General features: G+C 44.3%; 1 protein-coding gene and 2 non-coding genes across 3 annotated transcripts in view; 1 reads left to right on the top strand and 2 right to left on the bottom strand.

Moving 5' to 3' along the window:
- The window catches only part of MPZL1 (myelin protein zero like 1), a 50234-nt gene extending 46482 nt beyond the window's left edge, over positions 1-3752 (bottom strand). Inside the window, exons 1-2 of the mRNA XM_024742431.1 lie at positions 3727-3752; positions 1574-1605 (exon numbers count right to left, since the gene is read on the bottom strand). Coding sequence (XP_024598199.1) covers positions 1574-1605; positions 3727-3752 — 58 coding nt within the window. The remainder of the gene's footprint in view (positions 1-1573; positions 1606-3726) is intronic.
- A 15892-nt stretch (positions 3753-19644) lies between these two features.
- Positions 19645-19716, top strand: TRNAP-AGG (transfer RNA proline (anticodon AGG)). The gene has a single exon. It is a non-coding gene; the product is annotated as a tRNA-Pro (tRNA).
- A 666-nt stretch (positions 19717-20382) lies between these two features.
- On the bottom strand, positions 20383-20454 carry TRNAP-CGG (transfer RNA proline (anticodon CGG)). The gene has a single exon. It is a non-coding gene; the product is annotated as a tRNA-Pro (tRNA).
- Positions 20455-21567: the final 1113 nt, after the last annotated feature.

Below are 21567 nucleotides of genomic sequence, written 5' to 3'. Positions count from 1 at the left end.
CTGACGTGAGAAGTTTCAGCGGTGTGGAGGGGGCAGCCTGTGAGAACGGGTGGGAAGGGCAGAGATGTGCACAGAGACAGGAGTACAGACAACTTTTCAGAAACGTAGCTAAGGAGACTGTGGGACCAAGAAAGGACTTTTAAAGATCAGAAATTCTAGAGCTTGTTTGTATTGTACTAAGAATGATCCAAAGAGAGGCAATGACTAAAGCAACAGATCCTTGAGGAGATGAAAAGAGATGATAGGGTTGGGGGTTGGCCAGCTGATTACAATGGAGGGACAGAAGGGCAAAGGAAGTAGGAGTATTTGAAAGGGAGTGATTACAACAATGGACCACGGACTCCAAGCTGGAGACAGAGAGAGGAGCAGAAGGGAAGTGACTAATGTAAATAAGAGAGTTGGAAAGAATCATATGTCTTAATCAGTTCCAGAAAGTGCTGCAGTGAGACTGTAAGGAGGAGGTCGCACTTGAAGAGTAGGATGAGATTTTGGAGTTGGTGCATTTTCTGGTGATGACGAGGCTCAGAGAAGACAAAAGGGTAAGAGAGATGGCCACGGTAGATGTTCTCAGTAGTAAGAAACAACTCCTCAAGAGACAGCGTGCACCCAGGGACCTCCCACAGGTGACTGTGGTCAATGGGGATATGAAGAATGAAAGGGTAAATCCAGATACTCTCCGAGAGTAAGGGACAAACAAGTTCTCTGGCTGCATTCCCCAGGTATACAGCTGCTTAGTGGGTTCCCTGGGGCTTCTTAGGGTGTCATGGCAATGCGTATGGGAAGGCAGCACCTACTGAGAATTCCAGAGCTCAATTCCCACAGTTGTATAAGGTAAATTATACCTTAGAGTTTTAGAGAGTTTTATTTAAAAGTTCAAAAAGCTCTCTTATTTCAAAACTTTCAACTAACAAACTTTAATAAAGTACTATAGCAACACTCTGCCCACCCCCAACAAATATATTCAACAAACACTTACTGGGTTCCCACTATGTCCCAGGCACTTTCTGGGCCTTAGTGGAGATTTATACTCTAGTGGAAGAACCGAGAAAGAAGAAACATACAGTGAAGAAATAATGTATCTTCAGCTATAAACAGCAGGGAGAATACAAACTACAGCAATGGAGACCAGCAAATAATGGGGTTAGCGGTTGTATGCTCATTTCATTCTGTGCCATTGCACTGGTAATTGACATGAGCGTTCACTGTGTTTGTGTTCACTTTTGTGTACTCTGACTCCTAAGTCCAACGTTCTTCCCATTCAACATTAGTATATTATATACCTTGAAATCTGGTACAGAACCGATTACTTAAAGAAAAAAAAAAAGGTCTACGAATTTTGCAAGAACTATCAACACTCAATAGATGATGTTAGTCATCTGTAGAGAGAATCCACTCTATACGATAGGCTCTCTGTCTAGGAAAACTCTCAAGATGCAGGAAACTATCAAGGTTTCCAATGAAGGTTTCTAGGCTGTCTCCTCATGTCTAAAGTGTCATTGTCAGTATGCGACAGCACTCTCCAGTGAAGAGGACGACTTAACCAATCCAATGTATCTGCCAGTTATATGCCTACCATGGAGAGAGGGGTGTTTCAGGCTATCATGGCTTGACGATCATAGCCATCATGGTCATTCAACAGACATCCATTGAGTTGATCCCATAATCCCTGGGCAATCTTGTGAGGACAGTCTGTCTTTGGACAGGGAGAAAAATACATTAACAACTCAATCCACTTAAACATTCTAGCACCCCAGCATTTATAATGCTCACTGAAAATCAATAAGCTGACATGATGTTCTTACTAGATACAATGCCCTTGAGAGCTTGGTTAGACAGTTTCCCCCCGAGCCATATCACTGTCAAATCCAATGTCTGAACTACAAAACTGACATCTGACTGCTCCCTGCATCTCGAGATTCCAAGTTCCAGAAGGACCTACCTCCTTATTTTCACTCAGTCTCTGCTCTAATGTTTATAGCTCCTACATGGGGTTCAATTCAGCAGTTCACCTAATATCTACTAAACACTTACTACGTTCCAGGTAGTGTGCTAAGTATTGGAGACCTAAAGACGAATAAGGCACGGTTCTGCATTTAGAGAAACAATCATGTAAAAAGATAATTTCAGATGAAGTGACAGGGCAGAAGCTTAGAGGCAGGGCACTTGGCCTTGCCTCAGAATATCTGCCGGATGAGCCTGCACTTGAGATAGGAAGGCTAAATAGGGGTAGCCGAGTAAATAAATAGGGAGAAGGGTAATCAGGAGGCAGAGTGAACATACCACACGGAAAATCAAGGAGACGAAATAGCGAACCACGCAGAAACGTTGCAAACCATCAATAAAGCGCAAGGGAGGGAATGGCAGGTGACAGGGCAGAACACATGAGGCAAGCTAAGGACCTGGGCTTACCCTGGAGGCTACGGGAAGGGATGGAGGGTCTTAGCAGAGGGTAGCACAATTAAGGCTGCCCACGAGAGGTCCCCCTGGCAACAACTGGGAGGGTGGACCTGAGCGGAACTTGACTTGCATTAGAGAGACCGGTTAGGACGCTCCCGCAGTCATCTGGACTTAGAAAGATTGGCACTTGTCCAAGCGCAATGGAAAACAAGGGGTGGATTCAGAAATAGAAGGTAAACATTGTCAGGGCCCTGATTAAACCCATGGAGGTGGGGTGAGGGAAAGGAAGGATTCTAAGATGACGTCCAAGTTCTTGTCTGAGAGAGAGGCAAATGGGACAGTGGGAAACGACAAGAATAATGGCCACTGGAGTGAAGGAGAGGCAGAGTTTGGAAAGGAGAGATACATGGAGTGGAGTTTTGAACATACAAAGTTTGAGGTGCTGCTAGACCTTCAGATGGATGTGGGCAGTGGCTAAGAGTCTGCAGTTCAGACCATGGGAGATATATTTGGGGGTATATATATTTATTTATATTCTTGATCGAATGCCTTACCTGCCAGATAGGAACTGCAGTAAAAAGAAGAAAATCGGATGAGGTCACCAAAGATGAGCACGTGATGAGACTAGCAGATGGCTGAGAGCAGAACCTTAAAATCAATGTTGGGGCACAGGCAGAGGGAGGATGCTCGGAGCAGACAGGGAAGAGGGATGAGAATCACAAGTAATGTCACAAAGACAAAGGAAATAGGATCAAGGTGGTCAAAAATGTCGAGGAAGCGAAGTAGTCCAGGAAGAAAAGACCTGAAATACTGATAGGTCAGTTGGTTTGGCAACCTCAGGGGACCTTTATCAAAGTGTCAACCAGGTGAGAGGAGGCAGAAGTCAGATCACACTGACCTGAGGTGTGAACAGGAAGTGCTAAACTAGAGCAAGGGAGAGAACTGTTTACAATCAAGGGAAATCAACAATTTGAGATCTCCACTTATGGCTTAGCTTTTGTAATTCATTACTGGTGTGGCGGTTAATTTTAGGTGTCAACTTGGCTGGGCCACCAGCTGGACCAATAATCTTTGTTGAAAGACTACTGTGGATGTATCTATGAAGGTGTGTTTTGGGATGAGATGACCATTGAATTTGGCAGGCTCTGAGCAAAGCAGATTATCCTGCCTAGTGTTAGGTGAGCCTCACCCAATCAGCTGAAGGTCTTAAAAAAACAAAGACTGACCTCTATGAGAAAGAATTCTACCAGCAGACTGCCTTTAGACTCCAACTATACTACTTCCTTAAATTTCCATCCTGCCAGCCTACCCTGCAGATTTTAGACTTGCCAAGCCGCCACCGTTGTGTGAGTCATTTCCTTAAAATATCTATCTATCTATCCATCCATCCATCCATTTATCCTGCTGGTTCTGGTCCTGTGGAGAATTCTGACTAATACAGATTTTTGTACCAAGAATGGTTCTGGAAGAAGAGAATCTTAAGGATGAGTTTTCTGAATTGGTTCTGGGGTTTCTGGAACTGGCTCTCCACTCTGATGAGACTTAAAGACACTAATGGCTATTTCCAGTAGTAAAGAGAGCACTGAGAGCCCATGACACAATGTGGTCACAGAGATATGCAAAGCATCACCAGTGAATACCCTAATCAAACACTTACAAAAGGCAAGGTTCTGGATGACCATGTATATAACACCTTTGAACATTTTTGTCAAACGAATGAGGATAATGATATTGGTTAATTGCTCCTAAAGTCACTAGACAAAGTGGGGAAAGGATGAGCTCAAGGACTCAAATTCCCAGCTCAAGTGTTCATAAATGACCGGAAAACTTCTATGTCTACCCTGAAAGGGACCCTTATCTCCTACAGCCACAGGGCTGAGACTGCTAAAAATCAAATCCAGAATTTCATCCTGAGATTGGCTGAATTACAAAGCAATTTGAATTCCCAACTTCACAGGTGTCTACTGTTAAAGTGAGGGCACTGACTGAGAAGGAGTGGGGACCCTGCTGGGAAGACCCTGATAAAGCTGGGGACATTGAACCCCAAAATATCAGAGTCTTCTCTGCCAGTAGAAGCAGACCCCGGCCTGAGATTAACCCTGCTTTGCTGGAGGAAACCTTAATGGCCTCCCCTGAGGCAGCTGCCTTGAAAGACACTGCTGATTGTCTCGACCACCCATCCCACTCTTTGATTCTAGACTTATCACCAGACTCAAGTCATAGAAGGCCCCTACAGGTACAAAGTGTGACCCATGAGGAGATGCACTACACTGCAAAACAACTACTTTATTTTTCTAATTCACACAGACAGAAATCAGGGAATATGGGTGGAATGGATACTAAGCATGTGGGATAACGGTGGAAGGAACATAAAGTTGAATCGGGCCAAAGAGATCGATAAGAGCCCATTAAATAGATATTCTGCATTTAATGCCGCAACTCAGGGCGTTAGAAAGAGCTCTAGCAGTTTGTTTTGGTTCCTTGGCTACAACGTGGACCCAAAGTGGCCCACAGTAAATGAACTTGGAATGCCAGACCCGCCTTGGCTTAATGTAGAGGAAAGGATTTTTAATTAATTACTTTGTTTATTTTGGCTGCATTGGGTCTTTGTTGCTGCGTGCAGGCTCTCTCTAGCTGTGGCGAGTGGGGGCTACTCTTCATTGCACTGCGTGGGCTTCTCATCGCAGTGGCTTCTCTTGTTGTGGAGCACGGGCTCTAGGCATGCAGGTGTCAGTAGTTGTGGCATGTGGCGTCAGTAGTTGTGGCACACGGGCTCAGTAGTTGTGGTGCACGGGCTTAGTTGCTCCATGGCATGAGGGATCTTCCCGGACCAGGGCTCGAACCCGTGTCCCCTGCACTGGCAGGCGAATTCCCAACTACTGAGCCACCAGGGAAGTCCCTAGGGGAAGGGATTTAATGACGGTTCAGGAAGATTGGAAAGTTAGAGTGGATCTGTCACTTAAGACACAATCATCCACTCTGGGAAGGTCCAGAAGACATGCCTTTCAGCATAACTATGAGAAATAAATTTGTGACAGGAGCCCCAGCATCTTTGAAGAGCCCCGGGACCACTCTTCTCTGTAAGCCAGAACTTACAGAGGGAATTGTTAACACTGATGTGATGCTTCCTAAATGCAATGGAAGGAACTGGATCCTGGAGTGTCAGGGGAAGTGGCAGCACTCAGCTGTCAAAGGCAAGGCAGGTATAGTTACCATAATGGACAGCAGAGGGAAAGCAGCCAACCAGAATAGTCTGACTCACAGGGACACACAACGCTGGTTAGGTGATCACAGTGTTCCTGGAAGTGATACAGACAGGCAGCCAACTAAATTCTTACTTGATCTACATAAGCAGAAAAGCTCTAGGTCACGGGAACAAAAGTCTAACTTGAATCATAAAAACAAAAAGTCACGTCTCCTCCATCAATTCCCAGACGTGCGCCAGTTTACAGATCTAGAACCCCTTGAATAAAGAGGAGGCCGAGTCCAAAGTAGCATAAATTAAGAAAGGAGATTAAAGGCGATTAAGTGGCAAGCCATTAGCTTTATGTATTAGATGTGTTTCAGAAGGTAGACTTTTTCAGATTTCAGAAAATTAATACAATGCATATACTATATATTATATAAACAGCCCCAACTGGGTATAGGGCAGCATCCCATAAACAAACACATAAGTATTTCTGTATTGAAACATATAATTGGTCTTACCAAGTGGATCACGATTGAAAATAGTCTCTCATTAGTTCAGGTCAAATTTTGCAGCCAAAAGAGTTTGTATTGGGACTTCCCTGGTGACACGGTGGTTAAGAATCCGCCTGCCAATGCAGGGGACATGGGCTCGAGCCCTGGTCCGGGAAGATCCCACATGCCACGGAGCAACTAAGTCCACTCGCCGCAACTAGAAAAAGCCTGCGCGCAGCAACGAAGGCCCAACGCAGCCAAAAATAAATAAATTAAAAAAAAAAAAAGTTTGTATCAAACTTAGGAAAAAACTTTCAGTTTCAGAGCTTTTGGGATTTTGGAATTGCTGGTAAGAGACTGTGGACCTATAATTTGAAATGAGAATGAGAAATTGCCCCTTAGCATTTTCTGTTCTGAAATCCATATACAAATCAGCATCACCTCTGCTTATTATTGAAATATTTTCTAATTTCTCTAGTGTATAAAGTTCAGCAAGCCTTACTGGGGTTCTTCTATACTTGCAGTCACTGGGGTGGGGCGGGGAGGGAGGAATTAAATTCCAAACAGCTGAAAGTGATCAAGACTGAAAGTCCCTACTAGTTAAGAGACAAGGGCTGGAAGTTCTGCTCAAGGTAGGCAGCAAGGCAGCAGGGCTACAGAACCTCTTCCAATGGGGTGGAGGGGCCAGGGAAAGGCGGCCAGTGAGAAGCCTCCGGTTTGAACACACTGAGCCTGTCTGGACATCCTGTAGGGCAAGCCTGCCAGGAGTCTAACTGCAGAAGGATCTGCACAGCCTCCAGGGAGAACTCAGCCCAAGTGAAGAGGGAAGGTTCAGCGGCTTGTCAACATGTAGTGCCTCCTGATGAAGGGCAAGGAAACTTGCTGAGCCTCGTATGGTGTCAGACACTCGGATAAATGGATTCATGCTGTGTCCTTGCCAGAGGGAGCAGTATCAGAGTGAGAAACTACAAGAACCACACCCTTAACAATCCCTGAAGAGCAGTCAGAGCACGATTTTGCATCATTAGTGAGGAGGGCTTCAACGCACAGCTTCATCCCTCTAGGGTGGAGCAAGCAGCATCAAGGCATGCGGTTCTCAGCACAAACATGACCACAGAGACGAGGACATTGGTGGATGCCCTGGGACAGTTAAAAGACTCTTTGCAAACATTTAAGACATCCTGGAAGCCTCCGAAAAAGTGGTGAGAAACTTTGAAGGAGAAATTCTATAATAATGCAGAGTGGTTGCAAATATATACTTTGGAGTTTTGAGTCCCAACTCTACCATATATTAGCTGTGTGATTTTGCACAAGTTACGCAACCTGTCTGATTCTTAGTTTCCTCATCTGTAAAATTAATAAAAATAATGATTAGCACACAGAGTTGTAAGGAGATGAGATAATGGATGTAAATTGATTAGCAAAGGCCTGGCACATGGTACACACTCAATAAATGAGGGCAGAACAAAAGAAATAACATGAACCCAGTTTTATATCCAAACTTCTAAGTTATACCTGGCTGAAAAGAAAAAGATATATATAAAGATAAATATATATATAAAATCTGTATCTATATCTAGACAGATAGATAGATAAAATGTGAGTTCATTAATTCAAAACTTCTCCCTAACTACTCACTTTCTCTCTGCCCTTCTTACCATTTAGGGGATTTCAAATATTTGCATTTTAACACATTTTTCTCTTAGGAAGCTGAGTCCTTTGCTTATGTTTCCTAGCAACACCCTTCAGAGGAAGGTAAATAGCAATTATGACCTGGATGTGAGTAACTGTAGGAAACTGTCTGCCACAGGGTCATATAAGTTCTTACTGAAGCCTAGTCTACAATATAGCACCTTCATCTTTTAAAGCGTTATCTGGAAGAAGCACAGGATTACGTTAAACTTGCATAACTGCACACTGGGTTCTCTAACGTTTGGAGAGAAAAGAAGCCATTTCTTAATTCTGATAAAAGCATTTTTAAAATGGTTTTAAATTGCACATAACGGGGCTTCCCTGGTGGCGCAGTGATTGAGAGTCCGCCTGCCGATGCAGGGGACGCGGGTTCGTGCCCCGGTCCAGGAAGATCCCACATGCCGCGGAGTGGCTGGGCCCGTGAGCCATGGCCACTGAGCCTGCGCATCCGGAGCCTGTGCTCCGCAACGGGAGAGGCCACGACAGTGAGAGGCCCGCGTACCGCAAAAAAAAAAAACAAAAATTGCACATAACGAACTCCCCAGATCCCAAAGTAGAATATCAGAGTCTCAGTATAGAAAATGTTCATTGCAAATTCACTGACATTTGCTCAGCTGGTTACAAGTTACAGCACAGTACTAACAAACTCAAGTCAGGGATTTCATTCTAAGGGGCAATCTTATCTATAATAATAAATAACTCAGGCTCAACAAAGACATACTGCCTCTCTAACGCCAATTAGTTAAACCTAAGAACTGGGTACAACACATCACAGTTGTTAGAAAACTATTCAAGCCACGGGCCCTGACAGTAGATCAAAGGTATTACAAGGGATCACAATTTCTAAAGAGACTTTGAGTTTGGAAGGGAACAAAAAAAAGGAATAAATCACTTAAGAAGAATCTATCAATGAAATTATCCTTTTCATAAAGGCCTAATGGGACCAAGGGAAAATTATAAGTGAAAAAAAAAAATTACAGCAGTCCACATGCATTCAAAAAGATAATAAATAAATAAAGAGGTTTAAGGGCAAAGATATAAAGGTCCCAGGAGACAACTGCAATTTCTCAATTCAGGCACTACAAATGGTCACAAAGCCAACTGACCTCTGCCTTCTTAGCAGCCAAAATTCCAATGACTTTGGTCTAGACTCTAGGGCATTGCTAATGTCAAGCACTTGGCAAAGAGTGGAAAAGGAAGAAAGGACTATCACTCAAGATATACTAAGCCTTCATACCTCACCAGCCTTAGGGATCGAGACCCAGAGCCATCTGGTACTTCAGACCTCAGGCAATGCTTTTAGCTCTTCTAATAATTAAATTTCCTTTGATGGAGGCTAAAGACCAAACTAACCTATAATGAATTCCACGTCAAAGCAAACCATTTATTCTCTTTTTTAAAATGACACCAATGGTCTTAGCAAGATTAAAATCTTTGCAAGGTTTAGGTACACGTGAGATTCATGTCCTACACAGAGAATCTAAATTCTCAGATAAAGATACAATTCAATAAAAACACAACTGGGCTCCAGTTAAAAGATTCTAATCATCAAGGAGAAATGTGATTGTGGCTGCACTAAATCAGCCTCAGTGGCGATAGAAAGGAATGTGAGAAATATTTAGCAGGTAGACCAGCATTAACTAGGTGGAGGGGAGGCAGCAATATTTCTGAAAATACTGTGTGTATTATATTTTGCTTTTTGTCTTTTTTTGCGGTACGCGGGCCTGTCACTGTTGTGGTCTCTCCCGTTGGCGGAGCCATGCAGGCTCAGCGGCCATGGCTCACGGGCCCAGCCGCTCCACAGCATGTGGGATCTTCCGGGACCGGGGCACGAACCTGCGTCCCCTGCACGGGCAGGCAGACTGTCAACCACTGCGCCACCAGGGAAGCCTTATGTTTTTCCCAATTAAATCACATTTTAAACTCAGTAGCAAAGAGCAACCATTAATGAAATCCCACAATGGATCCTTTGTAAGTTAAAAAAAACATCTATTTTGTAATGCCAATAGTATTCCCTCTCCCTCTTTTTTTTTTTTACTGCAGCCTTTCACAATAGGTGAATATCTTAAATGTGGTGACTGTCAGGAATTTAAACCGTCCTTTGGTGTTATTTTATTTGAAGAGTCTGTCACCTCCCACTAGAATCTAGGCTCCCCGCTGCATCCACGGTACCTAAAACAGTGCCTGGCACCCAGTAGGTGTTCATTTGGTTGAATAAGTGAATAAAGACTTTGTGAAAACACAAATTTGCATTTTATATACTTTTCACATATATCTCTCTTTCACTTAATAGTGTCTTTATTTCTTTTTTTGGCGGCTTCTGAGCCTAGTGAATACCCTGGAATTAGGGTAAAAATGAGTGGTCGAATATTTTTTAAAAAATACAAAACTAAGTTTTTGTTTTATTATCTCAACTAGTAAATAAGGAGTAAAAGGCTGTGGGAAGTGGTAATTAGATTAGTGGCCTTTCAACTACAGGGGTAATATTTGAAGTCTACATTTGGTCAACAAACATCAAAAAATATAAAAGTTTTATTGATAAAACACTTAGATACTATAACAAACATGATAAAACAATTTTGGTATATAATAAGTAGTAATTCCAAAACTATAGTGCTTAAAGTGGTTGAAGAATGTTAATTCATTCCATACATTTCTGAAGAAATATGAAATAGTACTCAAAGAGTGACAATTATCTGATAATGTATAAAAATCACACTTGGAAAAAATATTCCTTCTTTCAACAAACATTTCTTGGATACCTACTATGTGCCAGGCTAAAAATACCTACTATGTGCCAGGCTAAATCCTAACTACGTGTGGCAAACTACTAACAAACTGTTATCAAGACACACCTACGCCTCCTTGCCAGTTAATAAACATTTATTAGTATCTATCATATCCACTACGCTAAGCACTAGGGATACTTCTATAAACAAGCCCAACACTATCTCTGTCCTGGATTCTAGTGGAGGAGAAAAGAGAAGAACCACCAAATAGTGAGGAATTACAATAAGGACATAAAGGGCCAAGAAATGATAACAGGGGACCCCACTGGATAGGGTGGTTGGAGAAGGCCTCTCTGAGGAAGTGACATTTAAGCTAAGGCCTCACTGATGAAAAGGAGACAGCTCTGGGCAGTTTTGGGGAAAGAGCACACCAGGCAGCAGGAAAAGCAAGTGCAAAGGACCTGGGGTGGGAATGAGTGTCTAAGAGCAGAAAGATGGCAGCATGGCTTGAATATAGTGAGCAAGGGGCACAAGTTGAAGTCAGAGAGGCGGGCAGAAACCAGATCACATAGACAACTATAGGCCATGGGGAGAAGTTGGGATGTCATTCAGAGTGCAACGGGAAGCCATTAAGAATTTTAAACGAGAAAGCAACATGATCTGATTTGCATTTTTATAAAGTCATTCTTGCAGTTGTGTGAAGAATGGACTAAAAAGAGGCAAGAGGGGAAAATGGGGAGACCAGCTGGGAGGCTATCACAGTATCACAGGCAAGAAATGACAGTGATTTCGACTAAAATGCTAGGAGTGGACCACAGATAGAAAAAAAGTGGGTGAGAGAAAAAAAAAAAAAAGAAGTGGTTGATTCCTAGAAGTATTTTGGAGATGGGAGAACTGCTTGGATGTGGGGAGTGAAGGATAGGGCATTATCAAGGGCAGATCTCAGGTTTCTGGGTTGAGCAGTTAGATGGATGGTGGTACCATTTACTGAAATGGGTGATGCAAATTACTGAGATTTATTCTTCATATACTGTGTGTTCATTCCTACCTAAGGGTTACCAAAGACATTCCAATTGCCACATTCAGTGAATCCTTGAAGTATTCACTCTCTCTTCATCTGACACAGTTAAAACTTCTTCCTTAAAACTTCACTCTCTCTCAGTTTCCAAGACACCACACTCTTCGGGTTCTTCATTTACTCAACGAGCCTCCTTGTCAGGCTCTGTATACCCCAAGACTCTGTCCTTGGCCTTCTGCTATTTCCTTCAACACACTCTTCCTTGCTGACCTCATCCAAGCAATCCATAGCTTTAACTACTACCCGCATAAAGCCTCCCAGCTCTCTATTTCCTACCAGAACTTTCTCCTCACCTCTAAAACTATCTACCCAAATGTCCCATTTCTAATGAGATATATCAGCAGCATCTTAAACTCAACATATCCAAAAGTAACTTTACCATCCTCTTCTTCCAACACTCCTTTCCCCTCATCCATAATCTTCATCTGTAAAAAGCCCTACTTTCCAAAACTATGCCCAGCTTTCCAAGCTCAAAACCTTAGGGTCATCTTACACTCCTCTCTTTCCAGTCCACATCAAATTGATTTCCAAGCCCCACCAAATTCACTTTCTAACAAGCTCATGGATATGTCCTCTCTTCATATCCCACTGCTTTAATTCAGGTCTTCAATCCTCCTCCTCTGGATTGTTACAATAACCCTCTGGTTTCTTCAGCCTCACACCATTCTATCTCACACTTCACATCTCAATAAACACAGAAATCCTTCACAGGCTCCCCACAGCCCTTAGGATAAAATTCAGCCTTATGAATGGCAAACAAGGTCCTTTAGGAGTTCGTGCCTCTGGCTGGCTCTCCTGCCTCAATTCCCACCATCTCTCCTATACACACTGCAATTTCTCACGACACTGACCTACCAACAGGTTCATTCATGACTCTGCCTATACTGTTTTCTCCCAACACCTACTTAGCTTAAGTATCCCTTTCTCTAGCAGCCTGAACTTCGGTCTGAGATGATGACTCTCCTTAGTGCTCTCACAGCAAACCATTAATGAAAGACTTCTCATATTGTTTATCACACTTTGCTTCTCCCACTGAATGATAAATTATGCGAGGCCAGGGACTGTCCTTCCTAGAATACTTCTGGTGCTTAATACTTAAAAAATGCTTAGTAAATGTTTGCTGAATACCTGTATCTAGATCAAACTTGAGAAGACTTTCTGTCAAACATGAACTGCTATGTACAGTTATTCATGATAAGAAAAGGTAGCTTGAAAGAAGAAACATTCAGTAGTTTTCTGAAATTAACCAATAACATCAGCTGCTGACTTTCACATATCAGCATTCATCCTTCATTACGGAAGAGCTACGTATGTCCAAGGTGTATATAGATGTAATTCTGACGATCTTTTTGTATTAGTATCCATTAATATTCAGTTTTTCAGTTCTGCTACTTTTTAATACCTTGAGTTTAATTAAGATTACTCTGACTGCTCTTGTCCTCAATAAAGATGGGTGTCTGCCTCTTATGCATAATAATTCTCTCTGAACACACAAGATTTCTGATACACCTTAGTTTTAAGCTATTTCCTACTTCTTCACTTAAAACATGAATATTACCACCATCACCACCACCACCACCACCAAAAAACCCCCATGCTTTTTAACCCTTTTTTTCCCCCTCAGGAGAGATATTTATACAGAATGGATTGTCTTATATATACAAAGTATATATTCACCTATCAACCTCCAGAGGGTGGGGGGGCTTTTACGTTTATACTTTACAGCTCCTGGAATCATTCATTAAATGGTATTTTTCCTGGCTCCAAAGATTACATTAAGAACTTTTCCATGAAAGTAATTACTGAGTATACTCATGTTCAGATATTGTCATGCAACTGACATTTCGCAAAACAAAAGAAATGAACAAGTCTCCGTGTTTTTTTAGGAGTTGGCTCTCTTTATAACCATTACTTAACCACATTCTGAGACAGCAACAAGTACTCTGCCTTGAACAACACACACAAAAAAAGTCCTGTGTCAGACACCACTGCAGATGTCCGTAAAACAACTCATCCAATTCAATAAATCCAGCCTGAGGTTTACTTTATGTCTCACTCATGAAATCTGGCAAGGAAAAAAACGTGATTTTTTTTTTTAAAGAAAAATGAGCCTTTTAATGTCCTATGTCTTGTCAAACTACGGCGACTAGGGCTGTAATTATTATGGATTGGACCAAACTCTTCTAAGCCAGGTCACTCCAGTGGTATTCCCAGCTCTTTGCATCCTAACACAGAAGTAATGTAAATTTCTTCCTGGTGCTCTGCGGACGACAGAGATGAGACAAATGAGACTCCGGGACCCTTCTATCTCAGAGGCTTAAAAAATGCGCTGGAGAGCACTGGAAATGGAACTAACAAGGTAAAACAAAACGGTCGCTTAAAGGGAAACAATCAACAAAGGCCCTACAAATGAAAACCCTGCAACCTTCCGCCACCTCCCAAAGGTGGAGAACGCCAGAAGCCCGGGTTCTTGAACCGGAATCCCAAGCGGGCCTGGGCGACCCAGAGTCGCCAGGCGGAGACGGTGGGCGACTCAGCGAGGGCGCAATGCGGCCTCCCGCCGGGCCCGCTCCCCAGACAGCCCCCCAGGAATGAGCAAGGTAGGGAGTTCTCCCCGCCTCCTCCACACGCAGGGATCCAGGAAGAAGAAAGAGGCTCCGCGCTTCTCCAGCCCGTCACATTATCTCCTTTCCCATCATGTCAGCTTCCCTTGTGTCCCATTTGCCACGAAGGTTTCTTTTGGTGTATACACCTCCATGGCCGATACACCAGCAGTCAAGAGCCCGAGCAGCACCGCAAGCACCGACCACAGCCAGCGCCTGCAGTCTGGGGATGCAATCAGTGTCCCGGCCCCGGCGGGCGCTGCCATCGTCCTCCAGCCGCAGTTGCCGCGGCTCTGGGCCCCGGTCCCCACTGCGGTTAGCTCGGCTCCGGCCCGGGGGCTCGGGACTCGCCGCCGCCCGCGTCTGCTAGCACCTCCACGCCGCAATCCCCGCTCGCGGCCCCAGCCGCTGCCAGCCAGCCCTCCGCCCAGACCTCGGCCCCGCGCCGGCCCCAGCTGTCCGCTCATTGGCCTGCTCCGCGCACTTTGAAGGACCCGATTGGAAGGCACCGACTGTCCATCACTCCCTCTCTGCAGGCGGGGCCCCGCCTTTTCGGTCCCACCCAGGCTCCTTATGCCGGCGCTGGAGGTCCCCGGCTGTCCGAGGCGACCGCCGCCAAGCCCTCTGCCTGCCTGCCTGCCTGCGTGGCTGTCCGCTGGTCTGTCCTGGCCCGCCCGCCCCCCCGCCAGCGTCTCCTCTGCCTCTTTAAGGGTCCAGTCCTCCAGATCTATTCATTGTCTGTCTTCGCCTGTTTCAGCTTTTCCCTGTTTCTCTGAGCCTTACCTAAAGGAAAAGAAGCAGTTCGTTTACAAAATTAAAAAAAAAAAAAAAAAAAGAACGAGGGCTACGATGGGGAGAGACTTCTGATTCAGTCGTTCAGATAGAACACATCTCTCCCCTTGTCCTGTCTCTAAGGCCTGTCAGTTGCCTGGATCAGATAATTTATGTGTGCATATTGAGAAATCTACTAGCTTAAAAAGAAGTCTCCATCTTGTCTGAATCTCCTCTTAGGAGACCCCTGTTTTGGCTTAAAAAGGGTTGGGAACGGGGAACTCTTTCCTACTACCTGGAGCACAAATGAATGGTGTTTTGTTTGTTTTGCTTTTGTAAACAAAATATCCCTCGATTTGTCAATAAAAATTGTCAAGTTCCCCACCCAGACTCTGAAGTGCCGTTCTGAGCCGGCTCCACTTGGCTACCTTGGCCCAGAACAGCGTCTGCCACTTACTGGTTGCCCAATAAATTCTGGAAAGTGTTTGGAAGAGTCCTTATGAGAACAGCCCACAAAAGGGAGAAACGGAAGGACAGGAGCACAAGAAAAATGAGGGTGAAGGAAAAAAAGGAAAAAATCCAGATGGGAGGCCAATAGTGTGAGAGAAAGAAACAAGTATTAGACAATTAGGATGAGAGTGGGAGAAGAGCATGGTGAGAGCACCCAAATGCAGCCCCTCATTTCAGGGTTTTGTCTCAAGTCAACCTTATGAACACCTTTCCTGATATTTTAGCTATTTTACCCTGCTACCCTTATAGTTCAGCAAACTCATAATAATTACTTTAGCACTAGTGAGGGAAAATGAAAAAGAAAAAGAACGATTTCACTCTATTTCTCTCTCAGCAAGATCCTCATGAAGTGTTTCTGGAATGTCATAGGTTGGAAAGAATACAAATGCATTAAGTGAGCAATTACTATGTGCTGCAGATGTAGAATACCTAGACTTTACTCTCAAGAAGCACAGAGTCTACCAGTCAGTGTAGCAAGCAACTACTGAACTAAATCTTTTTCAATGCTTGAAGAGAAGGTCGAACAAAGGAGAAACCGTAAGGCCAACAGGGACAGTGGTTCTCAAAGACACATGTTATGTTAAAAGCTAAAGCTTCTCCACTGACTGTGATGTACCTCAATACAGCTACCTCCCTCTTCTGAGAACCACGGGCCTGTGAGGTGTCTGGAAAAGATGCACAGAGGATGTAGCATTTGAGGTGGATTTTAAAGGCTGAATAAATTTTCACCAGAGAGAAACAGGAAAAGCAAACTCAGAAACAAGAAAGCAGTATCGGGTATAAGGAATAGTGGGTTAATCCTGTGTGGTTTGGAACTTCAGGGGGAATGAGTGAAAGAGGGGAAAGAGAGAATCCTGGAAAAGTAGGCTGTGGTAATATTTTGAAGAGCCTGGGGTTGTCTTTATCGTATAGGCAGTGGGGAGTGATGAGAGGGAAGTGACGAGTTCAGATCTGTGTTTTAAAAGGATGACTCCTGCAACAGACAAGGCAAGAGTGAAGAGAGCATGAGATAAGGTGTTGGCAGTGATGGTGGAGAGGAAGGTGAGGACTGCGGAAACATTTCACAAAAGGAATGACAGAACTGGGTATAAATTAGATGGGAAGTCTAATCAAAGACAGATGTGACCTCCAATTTCTAGCCAGAGCGGTGAATGATGCTACCAGTTAACTAAGACTAAAAACCCAGGAAGAGAACCTGGTCTGTGAGGAAAGCTAATGAGCTGGGCCTTGAACACAGCTGAAAGAGCTGAGAACACCCAGACGGTCAATCAGAAGGCAGTTAGATATCTAGGTGTGGAGCCCAAGGAAGCAACAGAAGGGCTACCGTGAAATTGGAGCCTGCTGGGGCAGCAAAGTGTTTCCACGATAAACAATATCAGACCATCAGTAGATACTTAATAAATATTTGTTGAATGAATAGAAGAATGAATGTTTATTGAATTAATCTAGAGAAGTTACAAAGAAAAACAAAATCATGTGAGGTTGTTTTAGCCATAGGCCTTGTATTGTAGTTTCTGATTCTTCTGTAGAGATAGTAAATGGAAAACAAACAAACAAACAAAAGCGTTGGATTTCAATCACTATTGTGAGCCTGAAGGTCTCACTCAACAAACCTCCTCTTCAGATACCTCCTTCTTCCTCCTGGAAACTCCTCTTTCCAGCTCAGTCAGTCCAGGCATACAGTTAGAATCAACTGAAGACTTTCCATCAGATGAGAAAAGTCATTTTTAATGGGCTGCCTTGCCTCTAAAAGAATGGGCTCCTTGGGGAGAATTTTCCCCACAGAGTCAGTAAGAAGGAAAATCATGTGCAGAGTCTTGTCTGATAATAGTTACCTATGTGCAGATCCCTTGGCCTCAAAGACTTCCCGCTCCACGCGCTGCACAATAAATGCACTAATAAGGAGGGGTTTTGCCTTGGGAACATCTCAGGGCGTTAAGTCTTCTCTTAATAGAGATCAGATAGGGGGCACCCAGGAGCAACTAGTGATGGCAAATATATATGGACAGAATTTTCTAGAGCTGGAATGAATGGGAGAAGTAGGAAGAGGGTGTCAGGCACCAAAATTTCCGACATCTCTGTGATTGTAGTAGAATTCTCTTCCACCCGCTGTACTCTCACTGGCGTTCTCTCCCTCCTTGTTTTTTAAGGTCTGTTGCCAGAAGAAAATGGAATGCTGTGATCTGTGGGTGGTGATAGCAAGCCATTCCAGGATGACTGAGATTTGATGAATATCAGATAGAGTCAAAGATGAATCCCAGGCCACACTGAGAAAGATTTACCTGGAGCTAAACCAGTTTCATTAACATTTCTATAGAGAGAATGTCTCAATCCAGGAAAGGGGTTGCATTTTTCTAGGAACTTTTTGAAAATCTGAAAATTCGAGTGTCCCTGGGCACCAAGTTGGGGGAACATGGGTAATGGGGTCTTTAGGGTTCATTGTATAGAAGGATATGCCACCAGGCTTCTTCATTTACTGTGGCTGGAATAAAATGTTCTTCAAGGTCCTCTGTCTCCCTGTGCCCTGCTGCCACCTATGTACTACTACTGCCTCACCTATGAGGGGAGAATGTACACTGGAGAGAGAGCACAGGCATTCCTCTCACCAGGATAGAGACATTTCTCACTGTGAGTTGGGCAATTGATATCCTGAGTTTCGTTACCGTCAGTCTTCCTGTATCATGGTTGGGAGGGCAAATGTGATACTCTAGTGGCACCTGCAGAGTAAAAGACAAACCCTTTCAATCACTAGAGAGAAGTAGGAGTAAGAAAAAAAAAAAGCCCTAAAATGATAATAACTGTAGTAAATTCAAGTAGGAAAGATGAGCATAGCGACAGACCTCTTGGTAACTGTAGAGATGGAGGTTTCCAGAAAACTGAAGTGGTTACATTATTTTACCTAACGAGTTATATTTTGTAGTTTCCTCATTCTTGGGAGAAATAGAAATTTCTTAAGTGTCCAGGGCACATTTTTTTCCAGTTAGGTTCTGATGAATAAACTCTGCTGGCATCTAGAACTAACGAACATCTTAAAAGGTATTCTTATTCTCCTTGCCTTGGGCCCTAAGGAGGACTGAGGACTCTAGTTAGGACAGTTTCCAATAAAACAAAGGGTGGGGACTGAACGTTAGAGCTCCAGAACTGCAATTTACTCGTATCAAACCATAAGAAGAAAGTTGACAACCCAGAGTCTGGCACATAGCGCTTCTAAATGTTTGTTGAACAAATGAGCAATCAAATGAATGAATAAACTGGAGAATGAATGTTATATGACATAAAATAAACAAATAGGCCTGTTCAGGAGAGTCACCCTGTCTACTTGTAGTTTCCTATCTGGTTAGTTATTTGCTAAAGTTGCAATTCACAATTAGTGATTGTCCAAATACCAAAATTTGTATTTTTAAGGGATTTGGAACAAATGGTGGTCATTCAGAAATTATTCACTGAGCACCAGTTTTGCCAGCATAAGCCTCAGTACTAAGTATTTAATAATTCAAAATATAGTAAAGAAGCCATGCGTTAAAAATATTGGGCACCAATTATATAACAATTGGTTGTCAATTATACAGTGGAATTCAGTGTTGCTGTTAGTGTTGATGTCTTGTCCTCTAATAAATAATGATTAGAGGAGACAAGACTGCAACCCAATTATATACCACATAAAATTGGTTTTAATATGTTAAAGGATCTTTTTCTGAGAAGGTCAGAGTTTGGGATTTATGGAAAAGAGAGAGAGAGACAGATTTTCCAGCTGAAGAAAATAGTTTGAGTAAAAACACAGTGATGGTAATTTGCAAGGCTGGAAAGGTGGTGCTTTGAACACTAGGATGAAAGGTGTAGGCGAGAAACGGACAATTTTACTACTATTGGAAAGAGCAACATCCTGAACGCAGCAAGGGAGAGAATCTGGAATCCGCCTGCCACAGGGATATTGCCACACACTCACTGCAACTTATCAGCCATAAACATAAATGGAATTGTAAATATGCTACTGGTAGTGACACCGTTGTTTTCTTCTCTGTCATTGATTTTCAAAGATCAAGAGAGAAAAGAAAGAAAATCGAAAACACAAGAACGCGAAACAGCTGAAGGATATAAGCATATTACACGGATAACCACTTGGGGGCGCGGGACTAAGTAGTTCCTCCTTCTTTTATAATGACGGGAACCCGCGAGATACGACGGCTCGTTGGTCTAGGGGTATGATTCTCGCTTAGGGTGCGAGAGGTCCCGGGTTCAAATCCCGGACGAGCCCGCCTTTTTCCTTCTTCAGGAATTAATAATTTCTAAAGAAATTAATTTTAGAATAGATCCATAAATGTAATAAATACACGTTGGTGGAAAATACAAAATTGAGACTTTTTGAACTTAGAGCACACTTTACGTTCAAATACCATTAAAAGACGTAACATGAAAACGTAGAAAGTTTGCTAACCATGTAATACTTTGAAAATGCTTGTCCCCACTCCTGCCAGTTTCGGAGTCGAGCGCTTGTGTTAGGGACTGAGTTCCGATCTCGGTTGCCTACAGGTGCGGTTTAAACTTGCCCAGGCCCGCGCATGTCCGCACGCACAGCGACCGCTGGAGGAGGACAGCGCGCCCCATCACCCTGGTCCCGCTAATCCACGGCGCCCCCTGCTCACGTTTGGAGTGTTCGAGGGGTGCCCAGGAGTCCGCACGAGGCTTGTCTCTTTTCCAAGTACGTGTGTTTTAAATGGTACAAGCATTTTCATACCTTGCCCTCAGACGTACAAAGACCACATACTGAACGAACTGATCTCATCCAATCCTTTACTTCCTAAATCGAAGACGATCAAGATTCGAGCTCAAGGGACCGGACTAGTTTCATTTCAGCCTCTAAATGAGCCGTGTAAGAAAAAGAAACTGTTTTCTAAATTTTAGGCGTAGACAGAAAAGATTCGGGCTCGTCCGGGATTTGAACCCGGGACCTCTCGCACCCGAAGCGAGAATCATACCCCTAGACCAACGAGCCGCTCTCCGCAAAAACGCTCCCAGCGCCTCTCTTCAACCTTGTATCGCCTCTGGCCGCACTGCCTGACTGACCCCAGCCGTTGACCCTTCTTTTATTCCCCAGGTCTCTGGTCGAAAACCCTCCTCGCCACCCGAAGGAGCGCCAGGAAGGGACGTGCACTTTGCCCAGCGGGGCCGGTGGTATCACCCAGCGCCCGGGCTCTGCGCCTCGGCCTGCGGCCGTCCGCCCTCGATCCGAGAAGCCGCCTCCCCAAAGCCAGGACGGCCCCTGCAGCGCGGTGGCTGCTGGGCGCTGGGAGCCCGAGCTAGGAGGGCGCGGGCAGGGCCCCTCGGACATACTGGACGCCGCCGGGTGTCCGCCGCCCAGCGTCTCCACGCTGCCAGTTTCGCTCCTTGCGGGGAGCTCCCGCCGCTCTTCACTCAGACCATCCTCAGAGCACTTGGCTGTGTGCCGCGTGCCCCACCCCCGTCCCCATCCCAATCCCCTGTGCTGCAGCGGGACGACGCTCGCGGGTGGGCGGGGCGGGAAATAGCGCGGAGGAGCGGGCGAGAGATGGGAAGGGATGCACCTTATCCCTGGGAGGGAGTGACGGGGCGAAGAATTTGCAAAGGAGAGAGTATTAACAGCTAACTTATTTCGAACGTTCATTTTGAGATCCTGCACTCTTTTAGGCGTTTTACATGTACTGAACTCACTGCATATTTGTAACAATTTTCCCTTAGTTACTACTGTTATCCTCATTTTGCAGTGAGATAACTCAGGCCACACGGCGGCAAGGAAGTGGTAGCGCAGGCACAGGAACTACCGAGGTCGTGGAAGGTGGGGTTAATAGCGAGGGCCGTGAAAGGGGCTGAGGAGCAAGGGGGCAGAGTTGGGTGCCTTGGTAGCTTGGAGGAGTGGAAAAGGCTGTGGTAGTGGGCAGGACCTTCGCTCTGGCGCCACCCCACCTCCATCCCCTACTGTAATAGGAAGAACAAATCTGACTCACTGGATCTGTATCTTTTACTTTAACCTTTGTAGTCTATTGCTTTTGTTACAAGTTAATTACTAAAGGGCTGTTGCCTGTAGCTTAAAGTACACATGATGGCCCATCTCTGGTAACCCTGCCTCCCA

The sequence above is a fragment of the Neophocaena asiaeorientalis genome, unplaced genomic scaffold (genome assembly GCF_003031525.2).
Source record: "Neophocaena asiaeorientalis asiaeorientalis breed wild unplaced genomic scaffold, Neophocaena_asiaeorientalis_V1.1 scaffold99, whole genome shotgun sequence".
In the NCBI taxonomy this organism is placed as follows: domain Eukaryota; kingdom Metazoa; phylum Chordata; class Mammalia; order Artiodactyla; family Phocoenidae; genus Neophocaena; species Neophocaena asiaeorientalis.
This window is presented reverse-complemented; position numbering and strand designations above follow the sequence as displayed.